The 27,164-nt window shown below is 39.9% G+C and overlaps 1 protein-coding gene across 2 annotated transcripts in view; it reads left to right on the forward strand.

Moving 5' to 3' along the window:
- LOC306861479 (transcription factor SOX-5-like) overlaps window positions 1-15,871 on the forward strand; it is a 78,302-nt gene extending 62,431 nt beyond the window's left edge. Inside the window, exons 10-15 of one of the 2 annotated variants that reach the window (XM_079403742.1) lie at window positions 2,329-2,500; window positions 4,659-4,831; window positions 8,856-8,958; window positions 9,575-9,748; window positions 10,974-11,190; window positions 11,706-15,871. In XM_079403742.1, the coding sequence (XP_079259868.1) occupies window positions 2,329-2,500; window positions 4,659-4,831; window positions 8,856-8,958; window positions 9,575-9,748; window positions 10,974-11,190; window positions 11,706-11,997 (1,131 nt within the window). In that variant the 3' untranslated portion in view covers window positions 11,998-15,871. The remainder of the gene's footprint in view (window positions 1-2,328; window positions 2,501-4,658; window positions 4,832-8,855; window positions 8,959-9,574; window positions 9,749-10,973; window positions 11,191-11,705) is intronic. The other variant, XM_079403743.1, reaches the window with a different exon arrangement.
- Window positions 15,872-27,164: the final 11,293 nt, after the last annotated feature.

Here is a 27,164-nt window from a genome sequence, read left to right on the forward strand (position 1 = left end):
ACTTCCTGTTTCCCTCTCCAAATTTTTCCTCAATCACGACTCTTGTTTGTTCCCTCTGCGTCTGCAAGCTCTTGCCATCATGAAGGGGCAGGCATGCATATTTCAGGGTTGCTGCCCTGGGGTAGTTGCCACTCTCTCATTTTGAGAAGTGTGCCATGTGTCAGACAGCTGGTTGGACCGAGGCGTACAAAGCTTAAGTGCTTTACCCTGGGGGAAGCCTCACATCTCAGGTGCATCACAGTCACTATATCACAGTTTTCACTCTGTGACCTACTCAGATTCACACATGCAGACCCTCACACCCTCATTCCTTCACTTAGGCTCAGTGCTGCCACAGTTGGCTTTAGGATTTCTCTTGAAATTTCTATATATACACGTACAACTAGATTGGAAGTGCCAAAGCTCAGAATGCTGACCAACCATACAGTGTAAACTACCTCAAGCTGTCGCGGCACACTGATCGTTTCGAGTATTGACACAATGTTGTTGTTCATTTCTTTTTTTAAAGTTACTTTTATGGGCTTTTTATGCTTTTTATTGAGATAGGACTGTAGAGAGACGACAGGAAAGCACTGGGAGGAGAGAGGGGAGCGGGATCGGCAAAGGACCTCGAGATAGGAATCGAAATCAGGTTGCCTTGAGCGCAGTTACGCTGTTATGTCGATGCACTAACCACAAGGCTATTGGCACCGACATATTGTTGTTCATTTCTACAAGTTTTGTTTAGGTTTTGGATTTCTAAGTGATTTAAATCTCATTTTATGAGATTTAAGCTTATTCATTTTGTATTTGAGTTGTCTCCTCCTGTAAAATGTATGACGGATCTTAAAGCTAGCCTTCCTCCTCTCACACGGCTTTGCCAGTCTTCATTAGTTCTCCTCTCACCAGCTACATTCTCTTTGGCTAACATCCCACCCAAGGATTTGCTTGTCGAAGAACAATCCACCATCGGGGCGGGAGGCAGGCATTATCTGTCATAAATATTCAGTTTTCCTCTTCAATGCAGCCTCACTACACACCCGAGACAATATGGGTCATGATACAGTATTCTCCTCAATCGCGTCTTAGTGTTCTCATTGAGTAGGGTCTTTTGTGTGTCTCCCTCATGATGGAGTCCACATCCCACTGGTTCCCTTTCCATTGAGAACAGCGCTAATGAGGACAATCCTGTTATGGCCCATCACGGCACGAACAGTGAGGGAAAGGTCTTAATCAAGCTCTCCAGACCTCGGAAGCTCTGTTCCAAAACCTAGCATGATGCTTTGCTGCCTACAGCCTCTGAAAGATAGCAAATGTCTGCTTGTACTACTGCAAAGGCAAGACGAGGAGAGACTGTAGAACTGTGAGATGTGGTTGTCCTCTATGGCTACTGCAAATGCTTTTGTGTTTCTGGCCATTTATGACAGACGCAAAGGCTCTAGAAACAGGTGTCGGTACAGATGCTGCACTCCCCATGTTAGCACATATAAGATCCCACCGCAGTGGGAGCATGCTAGTGACCTAAGGCTCACTCTGCCAGGCAAAGATGATTGACAGCTGTGGCATGAGCGAGGGGTGGTGAGGTCATTAGATCCTGGAGGTCTGAGGTCTGATGTGGTTTCAATATGGAGCTGTGAAGCTGTTAAGAACAATAGTGAGGACAGAAAGGTCTTGATGGCAATTAAAACAGGTTTAGACCTTGATTGCAATGTTCTAATGATGTGCACAGGGCAGCATCTGCCGTTCTGAGATCTAATTGGCTCTATGGTGCCTTCTCTGATGTGATTACAACGTCAGCAAAGTTGATATCTGGGTACTAGTCATTTGCACATATGGATAGAGTCCACCACTGGTAACCCGGAGGCAAAAGAGGCAGTGTTGTTTGTTGATTATGTAATTGAGTCTAATTGACATCTGTGAACATCTGAAACTGGAATGTGTGCATCAAATAATCATTTGTGCTTATATTTATAGAATACTTGGTTATTCTGTGTTTGTGTGTACGCTTGTATGTTTTTTCTTCTCAATGTGCAACATGTTTGGTAAATGTGTGTGAATCTTCTCACTTAAGCATGTTTCTTTACATGGTATGCTCGCTTTGTCCCTGTTCTCTTGTTTGATTGAGCATGGGTGTGCTGCATGTTTATTGCGCCATGGCATTGCGCAAAGTCAATCCAATATTGCGCAACCACAATTAATCTTACATTTCTTTGTGGTCTGGCCATATCTGCTGAAAACCTACATTTCGGCGTGCGGTCAGCTGATTTGACCCCTGCTGGGAGATTTGATTGGGTCCCAAGTCTCTGAGGAGAAAAATCACACCAGGCCAAACGTGTTGCTGTTTTGCAGGACGAGGGCGCTCAGCCCTTGAATCTGTCGTCCAAGCCTAAGGCATCCGAGAGCAAGTCACCCACCTCCCCCGCTTCCCCACAGGTCCCTGCCCTGAAGCTGGGCCCCGGGTCCCTGAAGCACAGCGCCCCCTCCAGCATCGGAGGACCGCCATCCAGACTCAGCTCCATAGGTACCCACACCTCCACGGTTCATTGCAATTCAATAAACACACACAAATTGCAGCATAACCTGCTTAATGTTATTACATATTGCCCTGAATGTATCTCTCAAGAGCATTTCCTACTCCCTGGATATGTTTTCTGCTGGCACAGACTCTTGTATGAGACGGTAATTGATGTTACATTTTTAGGTTTGTAGAATTTAATTTTGCCTGAAGGGCACATTGTCAAACATTTATTAGTCTAAATGGTGGGGGAGAGCTTGTTAAGCAGCTGTGTTTGGAAGCGAAAGAGAGCGAGACAGCGGATGTGAAGGTTTAGCGGCGTTTATTTCTGTTGTTTAGAGGTGCTGAATAGAGCAACACAAGCCTTCATGACAGGCGCTGAGATTAGACAAGCCTCTTATACAACTATGTTACCACCCACAGCACAAACAACATACATTAATAACAATAAAGCAATATTCTCCCCTCCCCGTGCCTCCCCTCCTCACAACAGTTAGCCATTTCAGACTACTTCCCTGTAATCGCAGAGTTTTTCAACAAATCCTGGGATTTAATGGCAGATTAGTGGATTTGCCGCCCAGATGTTTTTTGTTCTGAAAAAAATGGATTAGGAAGTAAAGTTTTCACTGGAATACTTTAGAGCACGATGCGGCGAGCGGTTCTTTTAGATCATTAAATTTGAAAGTGCCGTATGTCCCATGATTATTCCATCTGGAACACATCTTTAAGGGGTCAGGAAGTATTGTGAGATCAAATACGTATTCAGAGCCCCACATAAAATGTTGTTTGTAGGTGTATGCGTTTATCTGGATGTATATTTATATTTCAACTTGACAGATCCCTTTGAACGCCCTTTTTTATGCAATTTCTTTATCTTTCCATCATCCTTGTTCTCCACCTCTCTTATCTGTTTGACCTTGCTACGTTACATCTGTCCTGAGACTTTCCAGCATGCCCGACCCCATGCGTCCCTTTCTTTTTGTGTCACTGTCACCACAGAAACACAACAGGGGCTGTCAAGGACTGTGTCCTCTAAGGCCATCACTCTCCCTTGCTTTTCCTCAGAAGCCAAAAAGAAAGTTTCACTCTTCAGGTCACTGTAATGTTAAAAGTAATGTTTTGTGTTATTAGGCTGATAGTCATCTCTTCTTTAAACAAATCATTTTATATCTACGAAAATCTCATAACCATCAATCTTTAGTGGGGTCAGTGCTCTCAATTAACACTCCAGACATTTTTTTTTACCCCCTATTAAATCGACTGTCAGGAAGTGTGCTGGCTCTCACATCCTGTGACCTGTGGCCACTTTAGCAGATTCCTGAGATATGACTTTTAAAAGTTCCCTACTCTGTCATTTCAAATGAAAGCATTTAATCCATCCTATCCAGCATTAGCGACTGGATTAGGGCAGATAAAGACTCAATCTAGCATAGGTCTTTGTTAGATCTATCCTGGCAAGATAATGCTCCACCACACACATACACTAGCCAACAGATGCGGCTAACGGCTTGGGCGGTTAAGCTGCTGAGAATAATACAAATAATAGCCATGAAAAGATGGTTGGAAACATCTTTGATATGCTCGGAGGCAGATGTTGCGGAATGGGCCAAATTAGGCCGTTTATGGCTTTAATACAAGTAATCTCCTCTCTTTTTTTCTTTTAAGATTTCCATGCGCTTTGGTCTGAATAAAAGCTTACAGAATGGCAGAGAGAGACAGAGAGACTGCATATATATGTGGGATATAAGACAAATTTCACATTTTAGCAAATCTCCCAATGTAAAAAATGCAGATTTGGGAGATTTTCATCAGGCGTCAGCATCTGTTTTCAACTGGATCTCTTATCTTTAATTTGTGTGTGAAAGTATTGCTTTGTTCCAAAACCTAGTGAGCTGCCTACAGAGGCAACATTTTAAGGCAAAAGCTATCCCAAAAGGTAGGCATATATAATTACGCAGCCTCCTTCACTGAGAAGGCAACCACAAAATGCACTGCGGCATTGCAATGCATTGCAACATTATGCAAAATTGCTAACAGGGAATGAAAATCGGTGATTTGGTAAATGCAGGAACCATTTGAAAATGACTGCTTCACCTATCTATTGTCTTACAGTCTCTTGTCTTAAGCCTGTGCTCTGTCTCACTCATACCTGTCATGCTTTCAGACCTGCTGTCGTCCATCACCTCCGGCGGCTACCTGAACGACCATGAGGCAGTGACCAAAGCTTTCCAGGAAGCCCGACAGATGAAGGAGCAGCTAAAGAGAGAACAGCAGGTTCTGGACGCCAAAGTAGCGGCAGTCAACAGCCTGAGCCTCAACAATGGTCGCTCAGAGAAGGTTCGATAAACTCTGGTCTTGCATTTACTTACACAATCGTTCTTTCAATTGTGAAGGGAAAAGGTCTGCAGAAGTGAGATTTAAAACAGCCGAAACTAGGGATGGGCGATATCTTATCGTTTGCGATATACCGTTGAAAATTCTCCTCACGATAAAAATTTGTCTCCTCACGATAATAACGATAAGTCTAGTTGATGACGTAGTTTTGTGCGCGCCCGATTCACTGTTCACGTGCGGAGTGAAAACAAGCATGGCGGAAGGCGGACGTGAGGCTGACAATGCGTTCACACCGGACGCGACTTGCGCGAATAAATCGCGCTATTCGCGCGTAGTTGGACGCGTGAACATTTTGGGTTTACTCGCTTCATTTGCGCGTGAAATTCACTGCACAACAGACACGAATTCGCGTCATGGGCGGGGCTTCTGCCAGGCGCACATGTATGACTGCCACAGAGAGCGTATAGAATTTCGCTCAAAACGCTCAATTCGCGCTGTGTCATTCGCGCGAATTGCGCGGCAGGATGTCTATTCGCGTCTTTGCATTGACTTAACATGTAAATCACTCGCGCTTAACGCTTCATTCGCGTCTGGTGTGCTACCTCCACAAGCGCTCCTAAAAAGAAAAGTAAGCATAGAGCCCTGAGAAATATTTCTCATGTATGTGACGAGCCCCAATTTTAAGTTTTCTTTTTTTAATTATTATTATTTTAAGTTGTTTCATTATCAGGAAAAAATGCAAGTGATCCGCGCGAGCACCTCACTGTCATGCATGCGCATTCTTTTCCGCACAAACACTTGCATATGAATAATAGTCTAGACTCTAGAGCATAGCCTCATACACTTGTTTTAATAAATCGCTTATGCATTAAATAAAGATACAAAACAGGTTGTTAAATATGCTGAATATATTGTTCAAATATTTATAAAATGTGAAACTGTAGCTAATCTTATTCGCAGTCTAGCGTTTTGCATCTGCATAACATAGTGAATTATTTTTAACATGCAATGATACAAAATAAAACCAAACAAGATTTGTAATGAAGAAAAAAAAAATGTAGACAAATAAGAATGATGTAGCCCACATCTCTTGAGCGTCTCACACAGCATGCGCGAGCCGAACACACAAAATCTTGCTCTCTGCATGAATGCAACGCAGATAGCGACACAAGTTTGTTTGAAACACATAAAAAGTTTAGATAAGATAATAATATTAACAATGAACATTATATGACATTTAAAATAGTTTTGGCGATTTTTCCTTCAGTCCGCCTGTGCATTTCTGACCCAAACAGCAAAGCAGTCTAAATCTCCGCGATGTTCTCGTTAAATATGCCATTTCTGAGATATTACAATGAATTAATTTCTAAAATGTTATGATATGGAAAGCCTGAAACAGATCACAGCAGTATAGCCATATATGTATATGTATAAATGTGTATATATATATATATATATATATATATATATATATATATATATATATTATCGTCATTTGTATCGTTATCGCAATAAATACCTGAAATTATCGTGATAAATTTTTTAGGCCATATCGCCCATCCCTAGCCGAAACAACACAAACAGAAACGTTAATTACAACAGAACGTTGTTTATCTCTGAACAAAGCGATTTCCCAAAGCTGTTCTTGTGAAGAGGAGCAGTGGAGGTGACTAAGATCTGAAAGCTCTTTTGTTGTACACGATGGTCGTGTCTGGGAGGCAGGCTGAGGCCAAGCAGGGCGCAGTGAACGGGACGCTAATTTTAATGGCGTAGCTAACGCTAATGTGAAGTGACTGGAGTGACTCCTCGGCTGTGCGGCTAAATTGGGCTTGTTTGCTAAACACACTGGGAGTCAGCTGGTCCACAAGCCACAGCATAGGAAACGCCTTCTACCACAGATAATAAAACACACTCGATTTCCGAGGAATTTGCATACAAATGCTTTTAAAAGCAGAGTGTGTCAGTAAACAAGCATTAAATTATGGACAATTTTGCCTCGTCCATCTCTAATGGTGTGATTGTGCACATCAGCAGAGGAAGGCGCTTGTATAAACACAGGTGTCCTTGCTTCCTGATCTTCTCTGCCGCACAGAGATTTGGTTTATTTCATAAAACCTTTGTGTGTAAACTCATATCAACATCTGCAAATACACAGTAGGTAAATGCTTAACAAAAGCATGTTTATGGGTGCACTGATCTCTGCTTCAGTTTAGCGCACGCACACATGGGGGGGTGGTTCTTCTCTCGACCAGGCTTAGTGGCTGTGCTGATTGCTACTAGGTTAATGAAGGTGCATTAGGAATAATCCACATCTCCCAAGCACTCTATCCTTATTATGATTTACAACAGATCAGCTGCACTTTACCCTGACCACAGCTTTGTGCCCTTACACACACCCTCCATGCAGCACTTTTGCACACGGTTAGAGTACAGAGGGGTTATTTTTTATTAAGGCCACACATCAGAGTGCTGAAAAATAGTGCAGGATGAGCCACGTGTATTTTTATCCATTTTCTTAGAGAAGACTTATTTTTTAAATGTGCATTTCTGTTAAAAAGGAGTACTTCTCAACTTTTGGAAGTACTGTCGCATATAGATGGCTTCAAAGCTAATAGACAGACTAAAAACCTCAACATTCAGTTTTTGAGTCTGGATTGCAGTGGTTTGCAATGCCACATGGCACAATTGTTCTCTCACTATTTTTTCCCCATTTATATTTTTACTTTCATATTGTTTCTTGACTTTACCTCCTATGTGACTGAGGTCCACATCAGCCAACCCATCTGTTTGTTTTTCCTCTTCAGTCCATTATCTCCTTATTTTAGTCTATTACGGTCCCTCACCATTTTAACCTCGACTCTCTAAGAGAGAGTGTGCTGCGCGCTTTGAAGTTGTTTCCCAGGAACACATTGTGCGGGCAAACCGAGCCCTGTTCGTAAACCCTTTTGTGTCACACTAAGCTAAATGGATTGTGTGAGATGAACAAGGCCAATCGTCTATGAGATCGAGTTTTAGTGTCAATCCAAACAAGGTTTAGCTGGTTAGCATGGCCCAGTTAGCCTCTGCTGGTACATGTTGTAACTACACCAGTTTAAAAGCATCTTTCTTCATTAATGCTTATTCAAAATTAGCTGATAATTTATGCAAGTAAATGTTTTGCAATGACTGTTTTTTATGAGGGCTCTTAAAAGTAGTAAATATACTTGCAACTGAGATGAACAGGAGTACTAATGGATAGTTTTTGCCAGTTATTACAGACCTTCTACTGTATAAAGCCTAAGTTTTCATGTTGTCACATTATCAAACCTGATCATCTCTCCATTTCTCTCTCTCTTTGTCTTTGTCTCTCCGGGGAGAGATTCTCTCTCCATTACACATTCATTTAAACCCCACTCACTAACTCAGTCTGAACAATTAAATCTCGATGGCTGCGAAATGGTGTAATGCATTTCATTACAGAGTCGCAGAAGGCCCGGGTCACTCTCTAATGGTGAGGACTCTGTCTGCGAGTGCGTTTTAAACGTAGCGTGGATTCAGGATGGTGTCTAATTGACTAATTAAGCCCCAGATGCAGCTCCAGGGGGGGGTGACGGGGGGTGTGCATGTTTAGAGAGAGCAGGGGGTGTTGTGTTGAAATATGCGGCCCAGCTACATTAGACATGTAAATGCATAGTAAATCTCTTTTTATTGGGTGTAATAAATACCCAGGAGGCTGTGTGGTCCAGCCCCGCTCTCATCTCTGGAGTGCTCACGCTCTCTAATGCATTGACCTTAGGGCTAAATGAGAGAGAGACAGAGATCGAATGAGTAAGAGAGGGAAAGAATAAGTGTAAATAGATTGCAGGTGGCATCCAGGCTACTCTTTTTTGATGGATAAACATTAACTCACGTTTTCATTCATTTTCGTTTTCTTCCGAGTCGTTTTCTATGCACTTGATTTGTCAGTTCATTGGCGCTTATGCTAATGAATCTGTTGATTTGTGGATTATGAATCTAACTGGACTGGTGGTATGTGGTGTTTGTACAGGATAAAGCCGCTCTTGAAAGCCTGAGCCAACAGTTAAAACAGTCTGAAGAGAGCAAGTTCACTCATGCAATGATGGACTTCGGCATCAGTGGCGATTCAGATGGTAAGATACTCTTTTGCGGCCCATCATAAATTCATCTCTCAATTGATTGTGTAATCAAAAAGTTCAGTTTAAAGACACGAAATAAAAGTGTATTTATTCTCTTTTTATTGATCTTATTGTGAACAACTCATCCATGCATGTTTTATTTTTTTGACCTCATAACTTTTAACTTAAAGAATACTTCTCCAATCATTGCATGTCCATAAACATCAGCCCTTTTCTTACAGTCAACTGCAAGCTCACACCATAACCAGTGGATGAAACCAGGACCCAGTCCTAATTTTTTTTTTTTTATTAGTTTTTTTCCTTTGATAATCTGTTTTACTCAGATGTATGTCATAATATGGAAGAAAATATTTTAAAGACTTTAAACATACATTAAGATTTACATGCAATGACCATGGACCCTATTTATTTTCCCAAAATCTTCATTGTATTCTTGTCGTCAATTTCGACTGACAGCTCGCTTTTAATCTTGCTCCATTCCATTTTCCATGATCCAATGGATTCTCAGTGGATAAAATTACATCCAACTTTACATTTCCCTCTTATTTGATGTGCACTGTACATATGTGTTTCCCCACACTAACAGTGACTCCCTGCTTTCCTTGTCCAGGAAGCCCGAGTGTGTCAGACTCACGGATCTTCAGGGAGGCTCGAGGACGTGGCAGCAGCGAACCGCACATCAAGCGGCCCATGAACGCCTTTATGGTCTGGGCTAAAGACGAGAGGAGGAAGATCCTTCAGGCTTTCCCTGACATGCATAACTCAAACATCAGCAAGATCCTCGGTGAGAGAGAGAGAGAATAGTCAAAGACAGCGCTAGTAAATCTCTCCATCCACTTATCCAACCACTTCAGGTTTACTAGCGTCGTCTCTTGTTTCCAGCTGTGCAGTTTGTGACTCAAGGCTTTTGATCGATTTATATTCCATCCGGCTTTGATTCGCCACACACTGTATTCCCTAATTGGCTGAGATTTGTGGGTACATTAAATATGGGCGGGGCTTAAAGGCTGGCTCCTTCGGGAAGAACTATGCAGCCAGCCACAGAGAATCCCCTCTGTTCTTCCTCCCTAACACACACACACACAGCCCTCTCCCGCACTGCATTGTGTTACCACAGCCTAATGAATCGCTCTAGAGGGCCGACTCCAACAATGATGATATAATTCATTATGCATTAAACCAGCTCTCCAGTCTGTCTGACATTTTCTCCAGACCTCTGGGATTGTGTTTGACATTTTAAAGAGCTCCTAAGCGTTTTATAACGCTGGAAAATCTGGTTTTAATAAGGCCCCGCTCTCTCAATTGTTAACAGAAGGAGTTTCCCCTTTCCAGTGCTGGGTGCATGTCAGGGCCAGTGGTGACAGCTTTTTCCCATTAAACATACAGTAGGACTGTGTAAATTCAACACAGACCCACATATACACACACGTAACACCCTGAACACACATTTGCTAGAGTTTCTGGGACTGTGGCATGTGTACACAGTTGTGTATGTGTTCACACATCTCTGCTAATGAGAAATAAGAGACACAGGCCACAGGTACGCCTGTTGAGCTCTGATAATTAGATGGAGTGTGTTAGTGGCCCACTTAACCTGCTGTCACCTGGAATAATGTCGCACGTCACGTGTGTGTTTTGGAGGGCAGAGAGCACACTATTCTTCTCTGTTTGACATCAGCTCCACTTAAAGGTACTCATTAGACCAAACAACAAACCCTCTCTTAGTGCAAAGTGCCAGTTCTGAGGCTAACGATAGGCAGTTAAAAGCCGTACTGCACATTGAGAGTGTGCAAAATTGCATATTTGAAAAATCGAATAGTCACTGGGTTGCCTGAATGATTAGTCGTCTAATCTGTCTTAAAGAAGCCCTGTATTAGTCTGGGTTTGAGTTCATCTGACCCTGATCTGCCGCGTTTGTCCCAAATGTTTATGGCTGTAGCTGCTATCCCTGTCATTCTGTCTGAATCACAAGTGTGTTTGTTCGCTCTAACACCTTGTTGTTCTTGCAGGTTCTCGTTGGAAGGGCATGACCAACCTGGAAAAACAGCCATACTATGAAGAACAGGCCCGTCTTAGTAAGCAGCACCTAGAAAAATATCCAGACTACAAATACAAACCACGGCCCAAACGCACCTGCCTAGTGGATGGAAAAAAATTGCGCATTGGTGAATATAAAGCCATCATGCGCAACCGCAGACAGGAAATGCGCCAGTACTTCACCGTAGGGTATGTTTCACTATGTAACACCTTCTGGTTATGTATTCTTTTAAAGTCATTGTCAACATCAAATTTACCCTGTTGAAATTCATAATACACATTCCTTTTCTTACTGTGAAAGATCAATTAGTGCATTCATAAAGGAATAATTTGCTGTGCCTTTGAAACATCTCTCCTTTTAGGTGACATCAACAAGCCCTCAAATTTTTCAACCCTTCTCTTTTTCATCTAATTCCCAATAGATAAAATCAAGAACACGCCTCAATGTTTTTTTTGTTAAATATCCAGTTTCACTACTCAGTAATATGTCACATTATGCAAGTAAAATGAGTTATGAATGCAATTTCAGGTTGACTTTTAGAATTCTTTACACAAAATTGTATTCAAGTAATATATACAGTACCTATCATTTGACTAGCAACCCAAATTGCCTGTTTGTATAGTGTATACTTTTAGGAAACAACAATCTAATGAATGTTTTCACCCAGGCTCTGCTAACAGATTGCGTATTTGTTGTACAACAGGCAGCAGGCCCAGTTGCCCTTGTCCTCAGCGGGCGTTGTGTACCCAGGCGCACTCTCTATGGCAGGAATGCCCTCTCCACAGATGCCCTCTGAGCATTCGAGCATGTCTAGTAGCCCTGAACCAGTCCCACCCACCAGCCGGCCCTCTTACCTCACACACAAGGGGGAGAAGCCTCGTGTTAAGGAGGAGCTCCGAATGGACGATGGCAACGGTGACGCCTACGATGATTTCGACTATGAAGACGATGACGGGGACTATGGCAGCGACAGCGAGAATCACATCACTCAGTAAACTTGCCAATCACAGCCATCTCACCAGTCACCTGGCATCTCACGCAAGCAAACTTCATTCCGCCCCCCATACACCGTCCAATCAGGACTCCTCCAGAGCCAAGCCCAATATCCACAGCAAAGCACAGGACCTGTCAATCAAAGTGACTGTTACATGGAAAGGAGGGTCTTGTAAAGGAAGTATAACACTTGCCTTGACTCCCGCTGAGCGAACGTACCGCGGCAAGTTCATATTGAATCACAAGTAAGCTACGACGACATAGGAAAAATGACACTTAACCGATTTGTTAGAGACATTTATTAATAAGGACCTTTCAGTCGACCCGTCATAGACACTTTAAAACAGTAGACCTGTTTGTTTCTAAAGAGACACTTTTAAACAGCTTTTTTTCTTGGTTCTATAATATTCTCACTCAGGTACACAGTGCCAACAAGTGGCTTGTGAATGTGATTTTGTTGTTTTTGTGCTACAGTTTTAATAGAGAAAAAAGACATTTATTTTCCTCTTCACCGTAAAGCACCTGACAAGAGTAAAATGACAAACATTTCCTTTTTTTTTTTTCTTCGGCGTGCTATTAGCTGATTCTCTTTCTATCATCCTCACGCCCATGTCCTCTCACTCAAAGATGTCTTTTCTGTTGGAAGGGAGGATTCGCGTCCCTTCACTCAGGAGTTCGGACATCGCTGGATGACAGACAATCCCTCCTTCCTCGCATCTTTTCCTCTTGACACGCTTTTACTGATCCTTTCTCCTCCTCTTCTGTGGGAGCTTTGGATGTTGACGTCTCTTCTCAGGTGTGGAGACAAACTTTACGAGATAGCACAAACTTTGTGTTTGGTGAGCATCTAACATGGTGATGGTTATCGTGGAGAGTGAAGCCTCGAGCAGAATTATTGTACGTGTGCACATGTCTGTGTGTGTGTGTGTGGATGAATGCACATTTTGCTAGATTTTAAGTTAATTTTTATTACATGTAGACGGTTGATGTGCTGGTCATATGAACATTTACAAAAGGAAAAAAACATTAGTATTCAATACGTACGATTCATGCTAGCAGCCAGATCTGTGCGGAAGGAAGCCAAATGTTTAATAATAACGCAGAATTTATTCTTTTTATTTTTCGTCCAATCATTCGTTTGATTATTTTATTTTTTTCATTCTTCCTTTAATTTTTTTTCCCGTCACTCTCATTGTCTCCCTGAACAAGTTTCTTTCATCGCTGGGTGCAGGGAACATTGCACCTCATTCTAAAAGGAAAAGAGGAGACGCGGAGAGAAAAGCTCTCTAAAGGAGAGTCTGTGCTTGAATGGCGTATTGAAGGAGGAGAATAGAGTTCCCAAAAGCCCTGGTGCTCAGCACTCTGTTTTAAAAAGGACAGCTCTGAGAGAAACCAGAGAGGATCTCTGTACAAGACAAGCACGAGTGTGCATTTCAATCAGCGCCCCTTAATATATCTCACATCTCTACTCCTCTGCAGGGATTTGTGTTCGGTCTCTCTCTCCTCTTTATTTCCCGCACTTTTCTATCTATCACTCAGTTTATCAGTGCAGAGGAGTCTCCAAGCCGTGCCATCAGTCATCCACTCTGTGTGTGGCTCTGACTGACCCACTCCATCTTACTGCACCTGTGTGGCTGCTGTTGGCACGTTGATGACATTTGATTGACGGCTGCCCTAACTGTAACTACTCTGCCAGCCTCTCTCTGGCCTGGTGTGGGCATAAGTGGGCAGCTGGATGAGAGAGACACACAAGCTGTTTGGTGAACAGCAGCCAGACTCCAGCCATTAATATGTTTTTTTCCCCTTTACATCTACCTAAAGGCTGTCCACTCACAACACATAAATTATATATTTAGAATGCACACGTATAACTAAAAACAGTCAAATTTTCTGGCCTACTTGAGATTTTTTCTGACGATAAATGTTAAAGGTACTCTGATGCCTGTAGCGCTAGCAAAGTGATGACCAATCGCATTGTGCGTGTTCGTCTTTGTCTAGTTTATTCGGTTCGATGAGGTCCAGTCCCGTCTGTTGTTTGTATTTGTGTTTTGCCTCCATGTCAACGTCACTCTGCTGTCGAGGTTGGGAGGAGCCGTTTCAGACTCTGCATGTTAATGTTTTAGTTTGTATTTGCAAATACTGTATTTTATTTTCATTAAAACTGCCTCTAGTGTAATAATATTAACAATAATTATAAGAATAGACAGCATTTCCTAAGTTTAGTAAGTTATGTACAGTATAATTTATTATTTTCCTCCAGTTGGATTTTTTTTATGATTGTATGGAAACTGCGCTTGATAAAGCATTATATTTAGCTGGGTAGGTATTTAGATCTAATTATTATGTTCAATATTCTGTTTTTTGTTCTCCTTTATTTTATTTGTTCTTGTTTTTTTGTTGAATTAATCCTGTTCTGATGCTGATATATCTCTGAGAAAGTGGTCACAGTGAACTGCTGATATGAAGGAAAAGAGACATTTCTCTTTTTTTCATTTTCTTTTTCTCCTCCGTGCATCGTTCATGAACTCCAAACACATTTCTTAAAGCACTAGGACTCTGAACAGTCGGAGACAAACATAAGAAGAACATGATATTTTTATTTGTAATGGTTTATGTATAATGTGAAGTTTCCTATCTGTTAATTCTCTTTTTCTTTTACTGAAGATAAAGAAAACAGCTATATTATACCCCAATTGTTATTGAACAGAAAGAGCGTGGATCTTGTTTACTGATATTTGTCATCCTCTCTCTTATGTTTCATTGGAACATCACTGGTTTAGACAAATTCATTCGTTTACCTATTTTGTCAAATTAGAGTACAGTTACAGTACACACCACCTAAACCTTAAAAGGATAGTTAACCCAAAAAATTTAATTGACAAAGCCTATATGACTTACTTTCTTCTGCAGAACACCAATGGGGACATTTAGCAGATGGTCCAAGCTGCTCTCTTCCATACAATAAGAGTACATGGGGACCAGGGGCTCTGAAAAAAAAAGAAAAGAAAAGTGTCATAAAAGAGGTCCAAACAGCTGTGCTATATTCCTAAATCCTCTGAAGCCATATGACAGCTTTGTGAGAAAAACAGACTGAAAAGCAAGTCATTATTCCCAGAAAATCTTGCTTGAGCATTACTGTCACCATTCACTTTCATTATGTGCAAAACAGCAGCTTGGACATTGTTAAACATCTTTTGTGCTTCACAGATGATTAAAAGTGAAACGGGTTTTGAAAGATGGTGGCAGGTAAACGATCCTTTTTATTTAGAAGACATGAATTGATCAAACTGTCTGACTCCAGTGAAGCTCCACTGAATGGCCATATTAGATGTTTTTATCTCCAGAATTGTTTTAGCTCCACACACTGTCTCCCTCCGTCAATCAAGCTCACAGTAGTGGCATCACAATCATACCTTGTCAGATAACGAAAGTCACAATCACAGAATAGCCACCATCTGATGTGACCATGCTTTCACTTTTAGTAATTCCCACAATCATATCAATCGATAAGGACATGCTGGCTGGTTTAACAAACAAGGTCACGTTCTGTCAACTAAATATGTCAGCATGGTAACCTCATGGTCTTTACAACTCATACTCTGATAATGATGGCCTGTATTATGAACAATAATTGATAAGACAATCAAAGTCATGTGTGGAGCTCAAAACAACATTAAATGACATCAAACAAAAAGTACTTAGAAACTTATCTTACCATCTCAACTTGAAAATCGAGAAAGATAATTATGTAAATATAGCATAGAGTTATAGATTTATATTTTGTTCATAACACAGTGTAATATAAGTTGTATATTTCTTTCTCTCTTTTATTGATGTTATTCATGCCACAATAAAAGCAAGAGTTACTGTACTCTTATGGGGAAAAAAAAAAGAAAAAAAAAGCAAGCCGTGGGTTACCACCATCTGTTCTAAGTTGACGTTTTTCAGTATTACTGCCAGTCAAGGCTCAAATAAAAACAGCAATGTGTTCTGTATCTCTACTGTGTGTCTGTGGCTCCTTTTTCTGCCCTACTGCAACTCACCAACTCCATAATTAAACTCCAGCAGTCCAGAATTGCCAAAAAGCACCACACTGCACACTAAATACTATCGGTCAAACGTTACGTGCCAACATGAAGCAATCGCAACATTCTTAGGCCAAACAAAGGGAATTCCCAGTGCTGAACGTCATTGTATGTATATGGAATTACGTACGTCACGCTGGACAGTAGGACACCTGCTGAGGTTACAAATATTTGTAGAAGAATGTTCATGAATTACACAGAATTGTTAACAAATCTTAAAAAGGTTTGTCTCGATCGCTCCCCCTCAAGTAGGTGGTCAAAGATGTTTTAACTTTCATACCAGACTTTCTAAACCACACATTTCAATTAGAAATAATATTTGTGCCACAAATCAAAAAATTGCCCAGTGTTATCATACAATTAAAGAACCCAAAGCAATAAAAATACCACTTTTATGTGCACACATGTCTGGATTAGATTTCAGTCAAAATAACGAGGCTCTGGTGCTGCCCTCAAAGGAGCGTAACAGCAGGATAACGGTAGTAAAAAAATCACATTCATTTTCTAAAAAAGTTTTTTTGCAAAACTTTAAGACCAAAGGTTAAGCAAGTGTATCTGCTTTTGTTCATTAAAAAGTGAAGTACTACATTACCCACAATCCGTAGGCAGGGTATAACAAAATAGTTGCTGTTAATGTGGAAATGGTAGTAAGCAATGTGAATGGCATGATCAAGTCTCCCTTATATTTACTTCAATATTGTCCAAGAAACTTTCATTTTTATGTTGTTTATATAAGTGAAGTGAAGTGACATACAGCCAAGTATGGTGACCCATAATCGGAATTCGTGCTCTGCATTTAACCCATCCAACATGCACACACACAGCAGTGAACACACACCCGGAGCAGTGGGCAGCCATTTATGCTGCGGCACCCGGGGAGCAGTTGGGGGTTCAGTGCCTTGCTCAAGGGCACCTCAGTTGTGGTATTGAGGGTGGAGAGAGCGCTGGACATTCACTCCCCCCACCTACAATCCCTGCCGGCCTGAGACTCGAACCCGCAACCTTTGGATTACGAGTCCGACTCTCTAACCATTAGGCCACGACTTCCCACATATAGTTCACTCCCTTATGAAAAAGGACACAGTGGTGTACTTTTGTCTTTTTGTCAAATAGTTTTTAATGTTTCAAATCAAGGCTTATAATGTTGTGAGTGTTTGACTTCGTTTCAAAGCTTGCAACTCTTGTCTGAAATGCCTCTGGAGAAAATAAATAAAATACTCCCAAATCCAAGGCTGCTTAAAAAGACACACCTAACTCTGTAGCATGAGCACCCAATTTTTCCACCAATCAGAAGGCCAGAGCACAATGGATCACATCCAATCAAACATTTGGTCTAATTAACCACAACAAGCATGGTGGAATGGAAACAACAGAAAGAACAATGGATGAAGGTAAGGTCATCTTTTGAAAATCACAAGCTTTATGTAATGAAATATGATAGTTGTGTTAATGTCAATGCTTTTGTAAAAGCTGTTTGGTTCAGTGCTCTTGTCTTTCCTGGCCCCGTAATGTTTCCTTTCCGGTGGGTCTGTGCTGCTGTCTTGAGTGTTTGTCTGAGAGGGAGTTAAGTACTCCAAATTTTTGTTTAAACGCAGTGGAAAGTGGGCTGGAAAATTGAGTCTTTAAGTCTTTAAGTGAAGTAGCGTAGCTCAGGGCACTGTAAATATTTGATTTTTTGCCTGTAGCTAATACTGAATAGAGTGTTTTGTGTGCGCATTTCTGCTCAGTATGAGGCTAAGTACAGAAAAGAAACATCTGATTCCTTGAGTTATCTTTCCTGCTGTCTGTTTCGCCGTCTCTGCTGAGTGCCGAACGGAAAAAAGGGGGGCAAGATGTTTTCACGAGGCAACAGCATCATCTGAGGGAAGCAATTAGCATAATTCAGAGTGTGTATTATTTACTGTTTTTACATGTTTGTAAGCTCATGCTATCTTATGTATTTTTACAGTTACCATGTCTGTGTAAATGATGCATATGTCTGTGTGTGTGTGTGTGTGTGAGAGAGAGAGAGAGTTCCAGAGAGCTTCTGCGACAGCTCAGTGAAACGTGTAGATTTGAAGCGTGGGTGTTTGGAGACTGAGTGAAAACGATGTCACATTAATGATTTAAAGTAGGTAATAGGATGTGATGTGCCTCCAGAGCCGCCAGCTAAGCTGAGTTTAAGACACTCCGCTAATGTATTCATGAAGAGGGGGGGATTAGAGAGTACTCAGAACTCCAACACACATGCAATCACGCACACATTACCAATGACAGACAAGTGTGTACACACACGACACCTTAGCGCGACCGAAGCCAAACGCATCTGCACTTGCACTACAAAGGCAAAACGTTAACGCATGCCATTCAGCATCACAGCAGCCAAATACAACCGGCTGCCACCAGAGCGAATGTGAGACAACAGGTTAAGCACTAAATAAAAACCAAACCAAACAAAAATCACCAACCTACCAACAACTTCATACAGCCACTGAAATATGACAAAAACCTAAACAAATAAACTAAATCACAACTGACAGTTGTAATGCATAATATTTTTGATACTTTGAAACATGATACTTTTTTTTTCAGGATTCTTTGATGAATAGTAAGTTTTCATGAAAAAGCCACCTTTTGCGACATTATAAATGTCTTTACTGTCACTTTTGATCAACTGAACGCATCCTTTCTGAATAAAAGTATTGATTTTGAACGGTAGCGTAGGTAATCAAAGTATAAGATTGTGTAATTTAGATTCTGTAACTGCTCTCTATCTTTTCACTGGATCATTTTATTGGCTTTGACATACATTTTTAAAAGTACAAATATTGCACCATTTCTCTATTAATAGTAATGCATTATTATAAACGCTTCAGAAAAGTGACGTTTAATTTTTTTTTAGCCCATGTCAAACCGGAGGACATCATCTCAAAAGTATTTAATGTCAAATAAACAATCAGATTTGAAACCTCAATGTGAGCTACCCTTTTTTAGTTTCACCTTTAAAAAGTGCACAGTCTTTTCTGACACAAGGACGAAGCAACATGTAAAAGTAATAGCTTTCAGTTAATAATGCCATTGTAGAAATGGCCTATTCACAGTAAGCATTACATCCTTTATTCTGCAAGTAAAAGTGTTTCAAGTGACAGTCCACTGAAAATTCTCTCATCATTTACTCACCCTCATGTCATTCCAGACCTGGATGCCTTTCTTTTTTCTGCAGAACACAAGAAAAAAAATAATAATTACAATAAGTCATGAAAAATTTAGGAGAATAATTTTTTTAATTTTTTTTGTAAGTGTAAAGAATTTTTAATAATTAAAAAAAAATACAGAATGCATCTTCACATCTTGTGGCCCTTCAAAGTTAATTCAGTGTGTGTGGTCTGGGGATGTGCTAGACCTGCAAACAGAGCTGTAGATGGTTTATTCTGCCGTTTAGCAGTAGGTGAGAGACAGGCATGGTATTGAGAGGAACAGCACAGCCTAAGGCTGCTGTCCAATCAGCTCTGACACATATTACCCCTTACAGACGACATTACGTTTGTTCTCATTCAGTGACTTCATCAACAGCTGGCCTACTCCACCCCCCATCAATGTTCATTCATATGAAATCATATCATTTTGTCTTTGAGAGACGTCCGCCTGCCTTGCATTCTCTTGTGCATTTGACAGTTCTTATGTCAGGTCTTATTTCAGATAGTTTCAGTCTGAGTTGACACGTCCATAGTCTGTAATAGCACAGCTTATAACACATTATACATATTAAGTTGTGTTTAAACATTCAAGCAATTTTAACCATTCAAGCACAATAAGATGCTAAGTTGAACTCAAGTCGGTACTCCCTTACGAACTGTCAATAAGGTTTTCTGCAACAACATATACACCCAAACCATATGCACAAATATTGAAAGTCTCCTGTTAGCAACAGCGTGTGAGTACTAAAACGAGTACATTTTTACAGCTTTTTGAAAAAAAAAAGTCAAAATGCCCATCTTGGTGGGTATTCACAGGTCTTAAGTGAATTTAAACATTTAAGGGGGGAAAATATGATGTATATCAATATACTGGATCTGTACATTAGGTCCTAAAGTTATATCCATCTAATATACCTTCTGCTGTTTATGTCAAATAATGTCAATCAAACAAAAGACAAAGAAAATCACTCATGGTGCTTGGCTGTGCTTAAAGGTGCAATATGTAATATTTGACAGCTAGTGGTTAAAATGGGATCTGCAGTCCAAATTCAAAATGTTGGAGGGCATTGATTCTCCCACCCCATCCTCCTCACACTCAACACTCACGCGGGTTGCCAGATTGAGGACACACTATAGGAATGAGCGCAACTGAGAACAGAAGGCAATGAGCCTTACACCGTAAGTTGATGAGTTGATTTATCCATGTTTTAATATGCCTTTTGTCACAGAGTGGAAGATGAGGATTTTTAGGTTGTATGTACGATCTGACCCAGTTCGTTTCTTGGCTTTCATGGCAGCAATTCACTGTGTTTTCCACCAACTGGCAACCCAGTGTATACTACTGGGTAAATTGGCAGTGGGTGGAATCACACAGACCAAAACAAAAACAGACATTCCAACACGGAACACACTTTTCAACATAGAATAACTGGCTGTAGCATTGTTTTTTTTGAAGAAACAAGTATGTAAACTTACCATGTTTCCTAAATATCTGCAAACAAATGTTATTTGTATGCTTTATTACAGTCAAAAAAAATTACATACAGCACCATTAACCTTTGTATAGTTGGTAAGAATTACAGAGCATATAATTCACACAATGACGACTGATCGTTTTATTTTACATTTGATTTTTTCGGATTCTGTTATATAAAAGCAGAACTTATACTTGAAAATTTATATTCATACTTGAAAAATTATATGTACTTGTCCCACTGTTTGCAATTTGCTTCTTTGTTCTTGTTTTCCTGATTTTTGTGTCTTCAATAAACTTGTATAATTTATATTCTTCATAATTTCAAACTTCATAATTTATTACTTATATTAGTTAGATTAGCTTTAGTTTTCCTGTGACATTAAAATTGGTATAGATAATTGTTCAATTTCAATGGAACATTAGGGACCAGACTAAACAAGTCAAATGTTTGGCTACATGAGTCTATAAGCTCAGAGTTACGAAAAACTTTTGTGTTGTTGATTCTGATTATTCATGCATCATTATTAGCACAAATATGATCAAAACACCACTGCAATTTCAGCAAATTTAAAAGTTTTGGATATAGCGCTTAACATTTTGTACAGCCAGTTTGACTGTGTTTGTGCTTTATCCAGAGAACAGCTTGACTAAGCGGTATGTGAGGAGACCGCTTGCACCCACTGGCCTCCATTTGTAATTTATCAAATTGATTTTTGAAGCATTTTTCTCCAGCCATTAACACCCGAGTCCACACATGCTAATATTATGCTAATAGTATGTTAATTGAGAGGGGAGCTGCTAAGCAGGCCTGCTGTCAGGAGCTCTTGTGAAAACTGGGTGGGGTCACTCGCAAGCTGCAAAACGAGCCGCAACACAAATAAACAAATCTCTAAAAGCTTACGGGAGCAGCGCTGCATGTTAACGCACAAAAGAGGGGGGGGCAGTCGGCTACTCATCAGAATAAACAAATGTGTGATTAAAAGCAAGGCTGTAGTCCTGGATATCATTCGACCATGTCACTGGATAAGAGGTGATTCACACAGAATTTAAAAACAAGAGACATGGCAGTGCAATGACAAAACCTAGGTACAGAGATGCATTTTTAAAGTTGAACTACTTTTAACTTGAGTGCAGCACTTTTAAAATGGTGTTTCAAGTGCAAGACATGAGTGCAAAAGTCTGTTGTCCGTCTACCACATGCTTGCTAAGAAAAACAACAGAAAAGCAGAGAGATGAAAAATGTGAGGCTACGTCTACATTAATCCGGAAACATTTGAAAATGGTGTTTTTGTTTCAAAATGCTCTCCGCCCACACTAGCGTTTTCAAGCGTATTCCAAAAGTTTCTCATTCACACTTTCAAACTAATACATATTAGAAGTATTGGTGGTAACGCATTACAAGTAACATGAGTTACGTAATCAAGTTCTCACGTAACTAGTACACGCATTACTTTAAAATCAACAAGAAAATATCTGAGTTACTTTTTCAAACAAGTAATTTAAATGACTTTGTTTTCCTATTTATTTACTGACACCTTTCCTGTGCCCGTGTTGAGAGAAATTGGGAGTAAGTGCCAAGGCGTGAGGCCTGAGGCTTATTAATTTCAATCTTGATGTGAAAGGGCCTTTATAGTCGCCTAAAATAAAATAAAAAATGTGTTAAGAATAAATAAGCAAGCCCATCCAAGGTGACAAAAAGTAAGGCAAAAGTAACAATGCATTAGTTCCCATAAAAAGTAACCAAGTAATGCAATTAGATACTTTATGGAGTAACACAATATTGTAATGCATTTTTAAAAGTGACTTTGCCCAACACTGCATAATAGTGTGGACAAAGCCTGAGAGGCAGGATAGTGGAATGAAAAAAGCAAGACACTACAAAAAGACGTAAGGGCAATGGTCAAACACATCCGTTTAGTGCGCATTTACATAGAAAAACATTAGAAAACAGCATAGTGGGATGTAAAAACATATTCTGTGTAAACTTAACCTGCATGGACCATATCAACACAATATGTGGTGCATCCTAATTCCTAAATAGTAAATTAGAATGTAGATTTAGAATTTGTGTGTCCCAAATTGTAGTATTGAAATGAGTATCCCAAAGACACCCGGATGGTCTGTTATAGTGTTATAATAAAAATACTCACTATCCATTGCCCTTTGGAGGAGGATTCTGTTCAGCACTACAAACACCAATAAAACGTGTTAAAAAACAACAAACATGGAAGACTTGCAAAGACCCTCGGTTCAGTAGAGAGGTTATGATAAAGTGGTTTGAGTGATTAATAATCAATATCTTAACTTAAATATTTATTTAATCTGCAACAGCACTGTGAACTTTTAAAGACACACTTGGACATTACCTTTTATTTATGAATTGTGCAAAAACATGAGGAGAGTCTTGTACATGAAGGATCCCCTAAAGGTATATCAGCGTGATACTACTTTTCTTTTCAAAATGGAAGGAAATTTTTTTATGCAAATTAAATTAACTTAAATGTGTAGTCTGAATATGAGGACGTTGACTGTGACAAGATAATTGACAGGCCAGTTTATGGTCACAAAACCTGCCTATTCTTCTGCTATACACTCACACAATACACAAAATTATGTACATTTGCATTACAAAAAGAGTAGGCTACAAGAATTTACGAATAGTACAAGGAGAACCTGCGATTGTTTTATAGACCAAGTGTTTTATAGACCATGTCAGTTCTCTGTTTTAGTTCTTCATATGCTTTCCAAGCTTCTTTTTTTTTATTGAGGACTTAAACAAAAGGGCATAATAAGTACTGACTAATGTACAATGTAGTTCTGAAGCGTTACTTACTCAGCTTGTCGCCGTCCATCTGTATAGTGCAGGGGTGTCCAAACTCGGTCCTGCAGAGTTTACCTCCAACTTGCCTCAACACACCTGCATGGAAGTTTCTAGTATGCCTAGTAAGAGCTTGATTAGCTGCTTCAGGTGTGTTTAATTAGGGTTGGAGCTAAACTCTGCAGGACACCGGGCCTCCAAGACCGAGTTTGGACAGCCCTGGTGTAGTGCGTCTCATTATGACCATCTCCAGCAAGAGAGCCACAACTGCAGCTTAATGCCCTGAGGAGAAATATATGAGTTAGCATTCCCATGACTTTCATTGGCAGGACTGCACTGTTTTCGATATAATTAACCAATTTCACACGAGCAAAGAGGCGTCTTTCGGAATATTGGCACAGCTGTGATTTTACCGATGCCTGCGCAATACGACCATGTTAAATCAACAACAGTTTTTTTCGTGTAAAATTGCTTTTAAATTTCATTAAACAGGATGCTAATATTGAGTAACTTACGTTTGCCTTTGCGAAAGTAGGTTCAAACAGCAGAATCACCCGCCACGCGCCTCTGAGCACCGTGCGTGCACTCACGCAGTAGCACTTCATTCCTGAATCATGAATGAACCAGTGTTCGAACGAATCGCTTGAGTGAGTGATTCAGTGACTCGCTCATAAAGACAGTCACTTATCGCCACCTACTGGCAAAATAATGAAATCTACAGAAAGCTAAATCCTGTTAAACACTGTTCAGCCAAAATAAAAATCCGCTGAACTGATTAGTATAAATTCTTATGTTATATTTTGTCAGAATACACAGCTAATTTTGAAAGTCCATCAAAGTCCATTTTACTTACAGTGCAGCTCTGTCCTGAACCTCCATATGCCCCCTTGTCTCCAAAAGCACACTGTTGACCTCTACAGGAAGTGGAATTGTCGCTCTAGAAAAGCACCTCCTTTCTCCTCTCAGTCTTGTTTTTGCCCTTTCACTGACAGTGCACTGGAGCGCATCTTTAATTTGCCCTGGTCGCCATTTGCCCTGTGCTCGAAGACTTTTGAGTTTGTTTTTTTTTCTGGCAAATATTTGTTTTTGATTTGCCAGAATGAGAGAGGCCCCACTGGCATGTTCTGGGGCAGCATTGCTCATGCCCTCAGTGCGGTGACCGCTATTGCCAGCTGTTGACTTTGTAGCTGAAATTTGTTTAATATTCACTTTTCTTCATGCGCTGTGGCCGTTCAGAAGCGAAGTGTTATAGCCTCAAAGCCTTATGATTGAATAAAGGCATTCTGATTCATGTGCTTAATAATAATTATTATTAATAATGGTGCATTTTCTGAACACAGACCTGATACTTCTCAAAAGCTTCCATTTTTAGGATACCATGACTACCCCCCCCCCCCCCCCCCCCTTTTTTTTGTTTGTTGAGGAACCCCTTTTCTGAAACATAAAAGAAATATATATTTTCATGTGTATTTTACGATCCATCGGTAGTGTCAAAAACAGCATGTTGTTTCTAAAGTTAAATAATTAGCTTTTATATTGGCTTTGCACTGAAGTGGAAGCTAATTATTTAAATATTATTTAGAAAATATCAAGTAATTAAACAAATCTCACTCGAGTAATTTATCTCGGCATAAACCAGCAGAAATCATGTTTTAATTCAAAATTATTTTTGACCCTGCACCACAAAACCAGTCATAAGTGCCAATTTTTCAAAATTGAGATTTATACATCATCTGAAAGCTGAATAAATAAGATTTCCATTGATGTGATTTGTTATGATGGGACAATATTTGGCTGAGATACAACTATTTGAAAATCTGGAATCTGAGGGTGCAAAAAAATAAAAAATATTGAGAATTGTTGAAAACCCAATTTACGCCTATGGTGTACTTAAATGTGAAACGGAACAGAAAAAAAAAATTAAGGGCAAGACTTTTTTATCTATCGGTACTGATTTAGATTTAGATGATTTTGAAAAGGGTGCTAGAATATAACCAGACCAAATGCAAAATGATGCTCAATGAATCCTATTTGGCAACTGATTAACATTATCCTACAGCCTATGTGGACTAAGTTAAGTCAGCTGAAATAGTTGTACATTTCTACATTTTAATTAAAGATTACAAAGTTACATTTTTCTCTCTATAACAACATGCACCAATGAAGTATTCAGAATAAATCCAGAAACTTGCATTAAGCAAATAGGATCAATTTTGATTTCATGTTGGCTTGAACATCTAAAACTATTGCATGTCTCTGTTTCAATTATGACTGATTCTTTCAAAGTTGGAGCATCTGGCGTGGAGAATAACTCCATCAGGGATGAAAGGGTAGGTGTTTTTACAGCCCAGCTAATGTTATTTGCATGAGGGACACATTAGTGGCCTTTGCCATGAATAGTAGGATAGAGTGAGATGAGAAGGGTCAGATGAGACATCAGAGACCACGAGATCGACAGGATTTGCGCCAGTGTCTGGGGATTACAGTGCATTGAGCACACACAGTATTCTGAGTGACGGGGATTTGACAGTGGCCAGATAAATCCCAGGATTGTGTAATTGTCGAGCGTTGAGCGTTGTTCGTGCAGAGCGGGCCTGTCGAACAGATGTGGGGTCATCCTGCGGTGTCTGTTAGTCCTGCGGTTAGTCCTTTAATAAGAGCAAGAGGACACTGCTCACCACAAACTACAGGCCTGTAAACTGCCTGACTGCCTGGGAGTTCGCCACAGTACACACAGACATGGGGAATGTTAGTTTTGTCTCGAATATTATTCAATATCTCAAGAGAATTTGGTAAATAAAGCGTGAAAAGTAGAACAGTCTGTTTTATATTTAAGCTGATGGACAGAGAGAGCAGATCCTCGCATGGATGGAGTATTTCTGCATGTTTCCTCGGCTTATAGATTATGATGTTTTCAAAAAAATCTCTTTGAAGCCAAAAACACAAGTCAAACCTGCTATTTTCCTGAGTTTTAACAAGAAATGGGATTCCGATGAGAACATCCTGAGCATTTGTGGGATTTCAGAGATGTGTCCGAGGAGCCGAGCCAGACTCCAGCTTTGATAAAAAGATCACGGGTCACATGAAATCATTTTGGAATTTGGAAAGGAGAAATATGTTGAATGGTCTTATATGGAAGAAAGGATGGTGTGCAGACGTCATATCATGTTTGTCTTTGCAGAGACCAGACACTTGAAGTTCAGTTTTTATTGGTTTCAGTCCCATAAACCCATAAAATACAATGGAAATATATAAAGAACATTAAACTTGATGTGTATTAGGGGTGGTCGACATGAAATATCATGTAGTGACAGTCCTGGCATGTACATTTTTTTTTTTAATTGTAAAAAAAAAAAAAAAATTCCCCTATACGTTTACATTTAGATTACATGTGCTGTCACGTGAGTGCTAACACACTTCATTTTCACCTTTAAAAACACTAATCATTTAATAACAGTTAAATTTACTCTTTAGCAAATCTTTATCTCCATTTTGCTTACTATACTTATGTTGTAATGCTTACGTTCACTTGTAGGATTTATATATGTATAATATATATTTTAGTTTTAGTGTTTTTCATTTATTTATACAAAATAGTATAAACATTTCATTA

The sequence above is a fragment of the Barbus barbus genome (genome assembly GCF_936440315.1).
Source record: "Barbus barbus genome assembly, chromosome: 42".
NCBI classification, from domain to species: domain Eukaryota; kingdom Metazoa; phylum Chordata; class Actinopteri; order Cypriniformes; family Cyprinidae; genus Barbus; species Barbus barbus.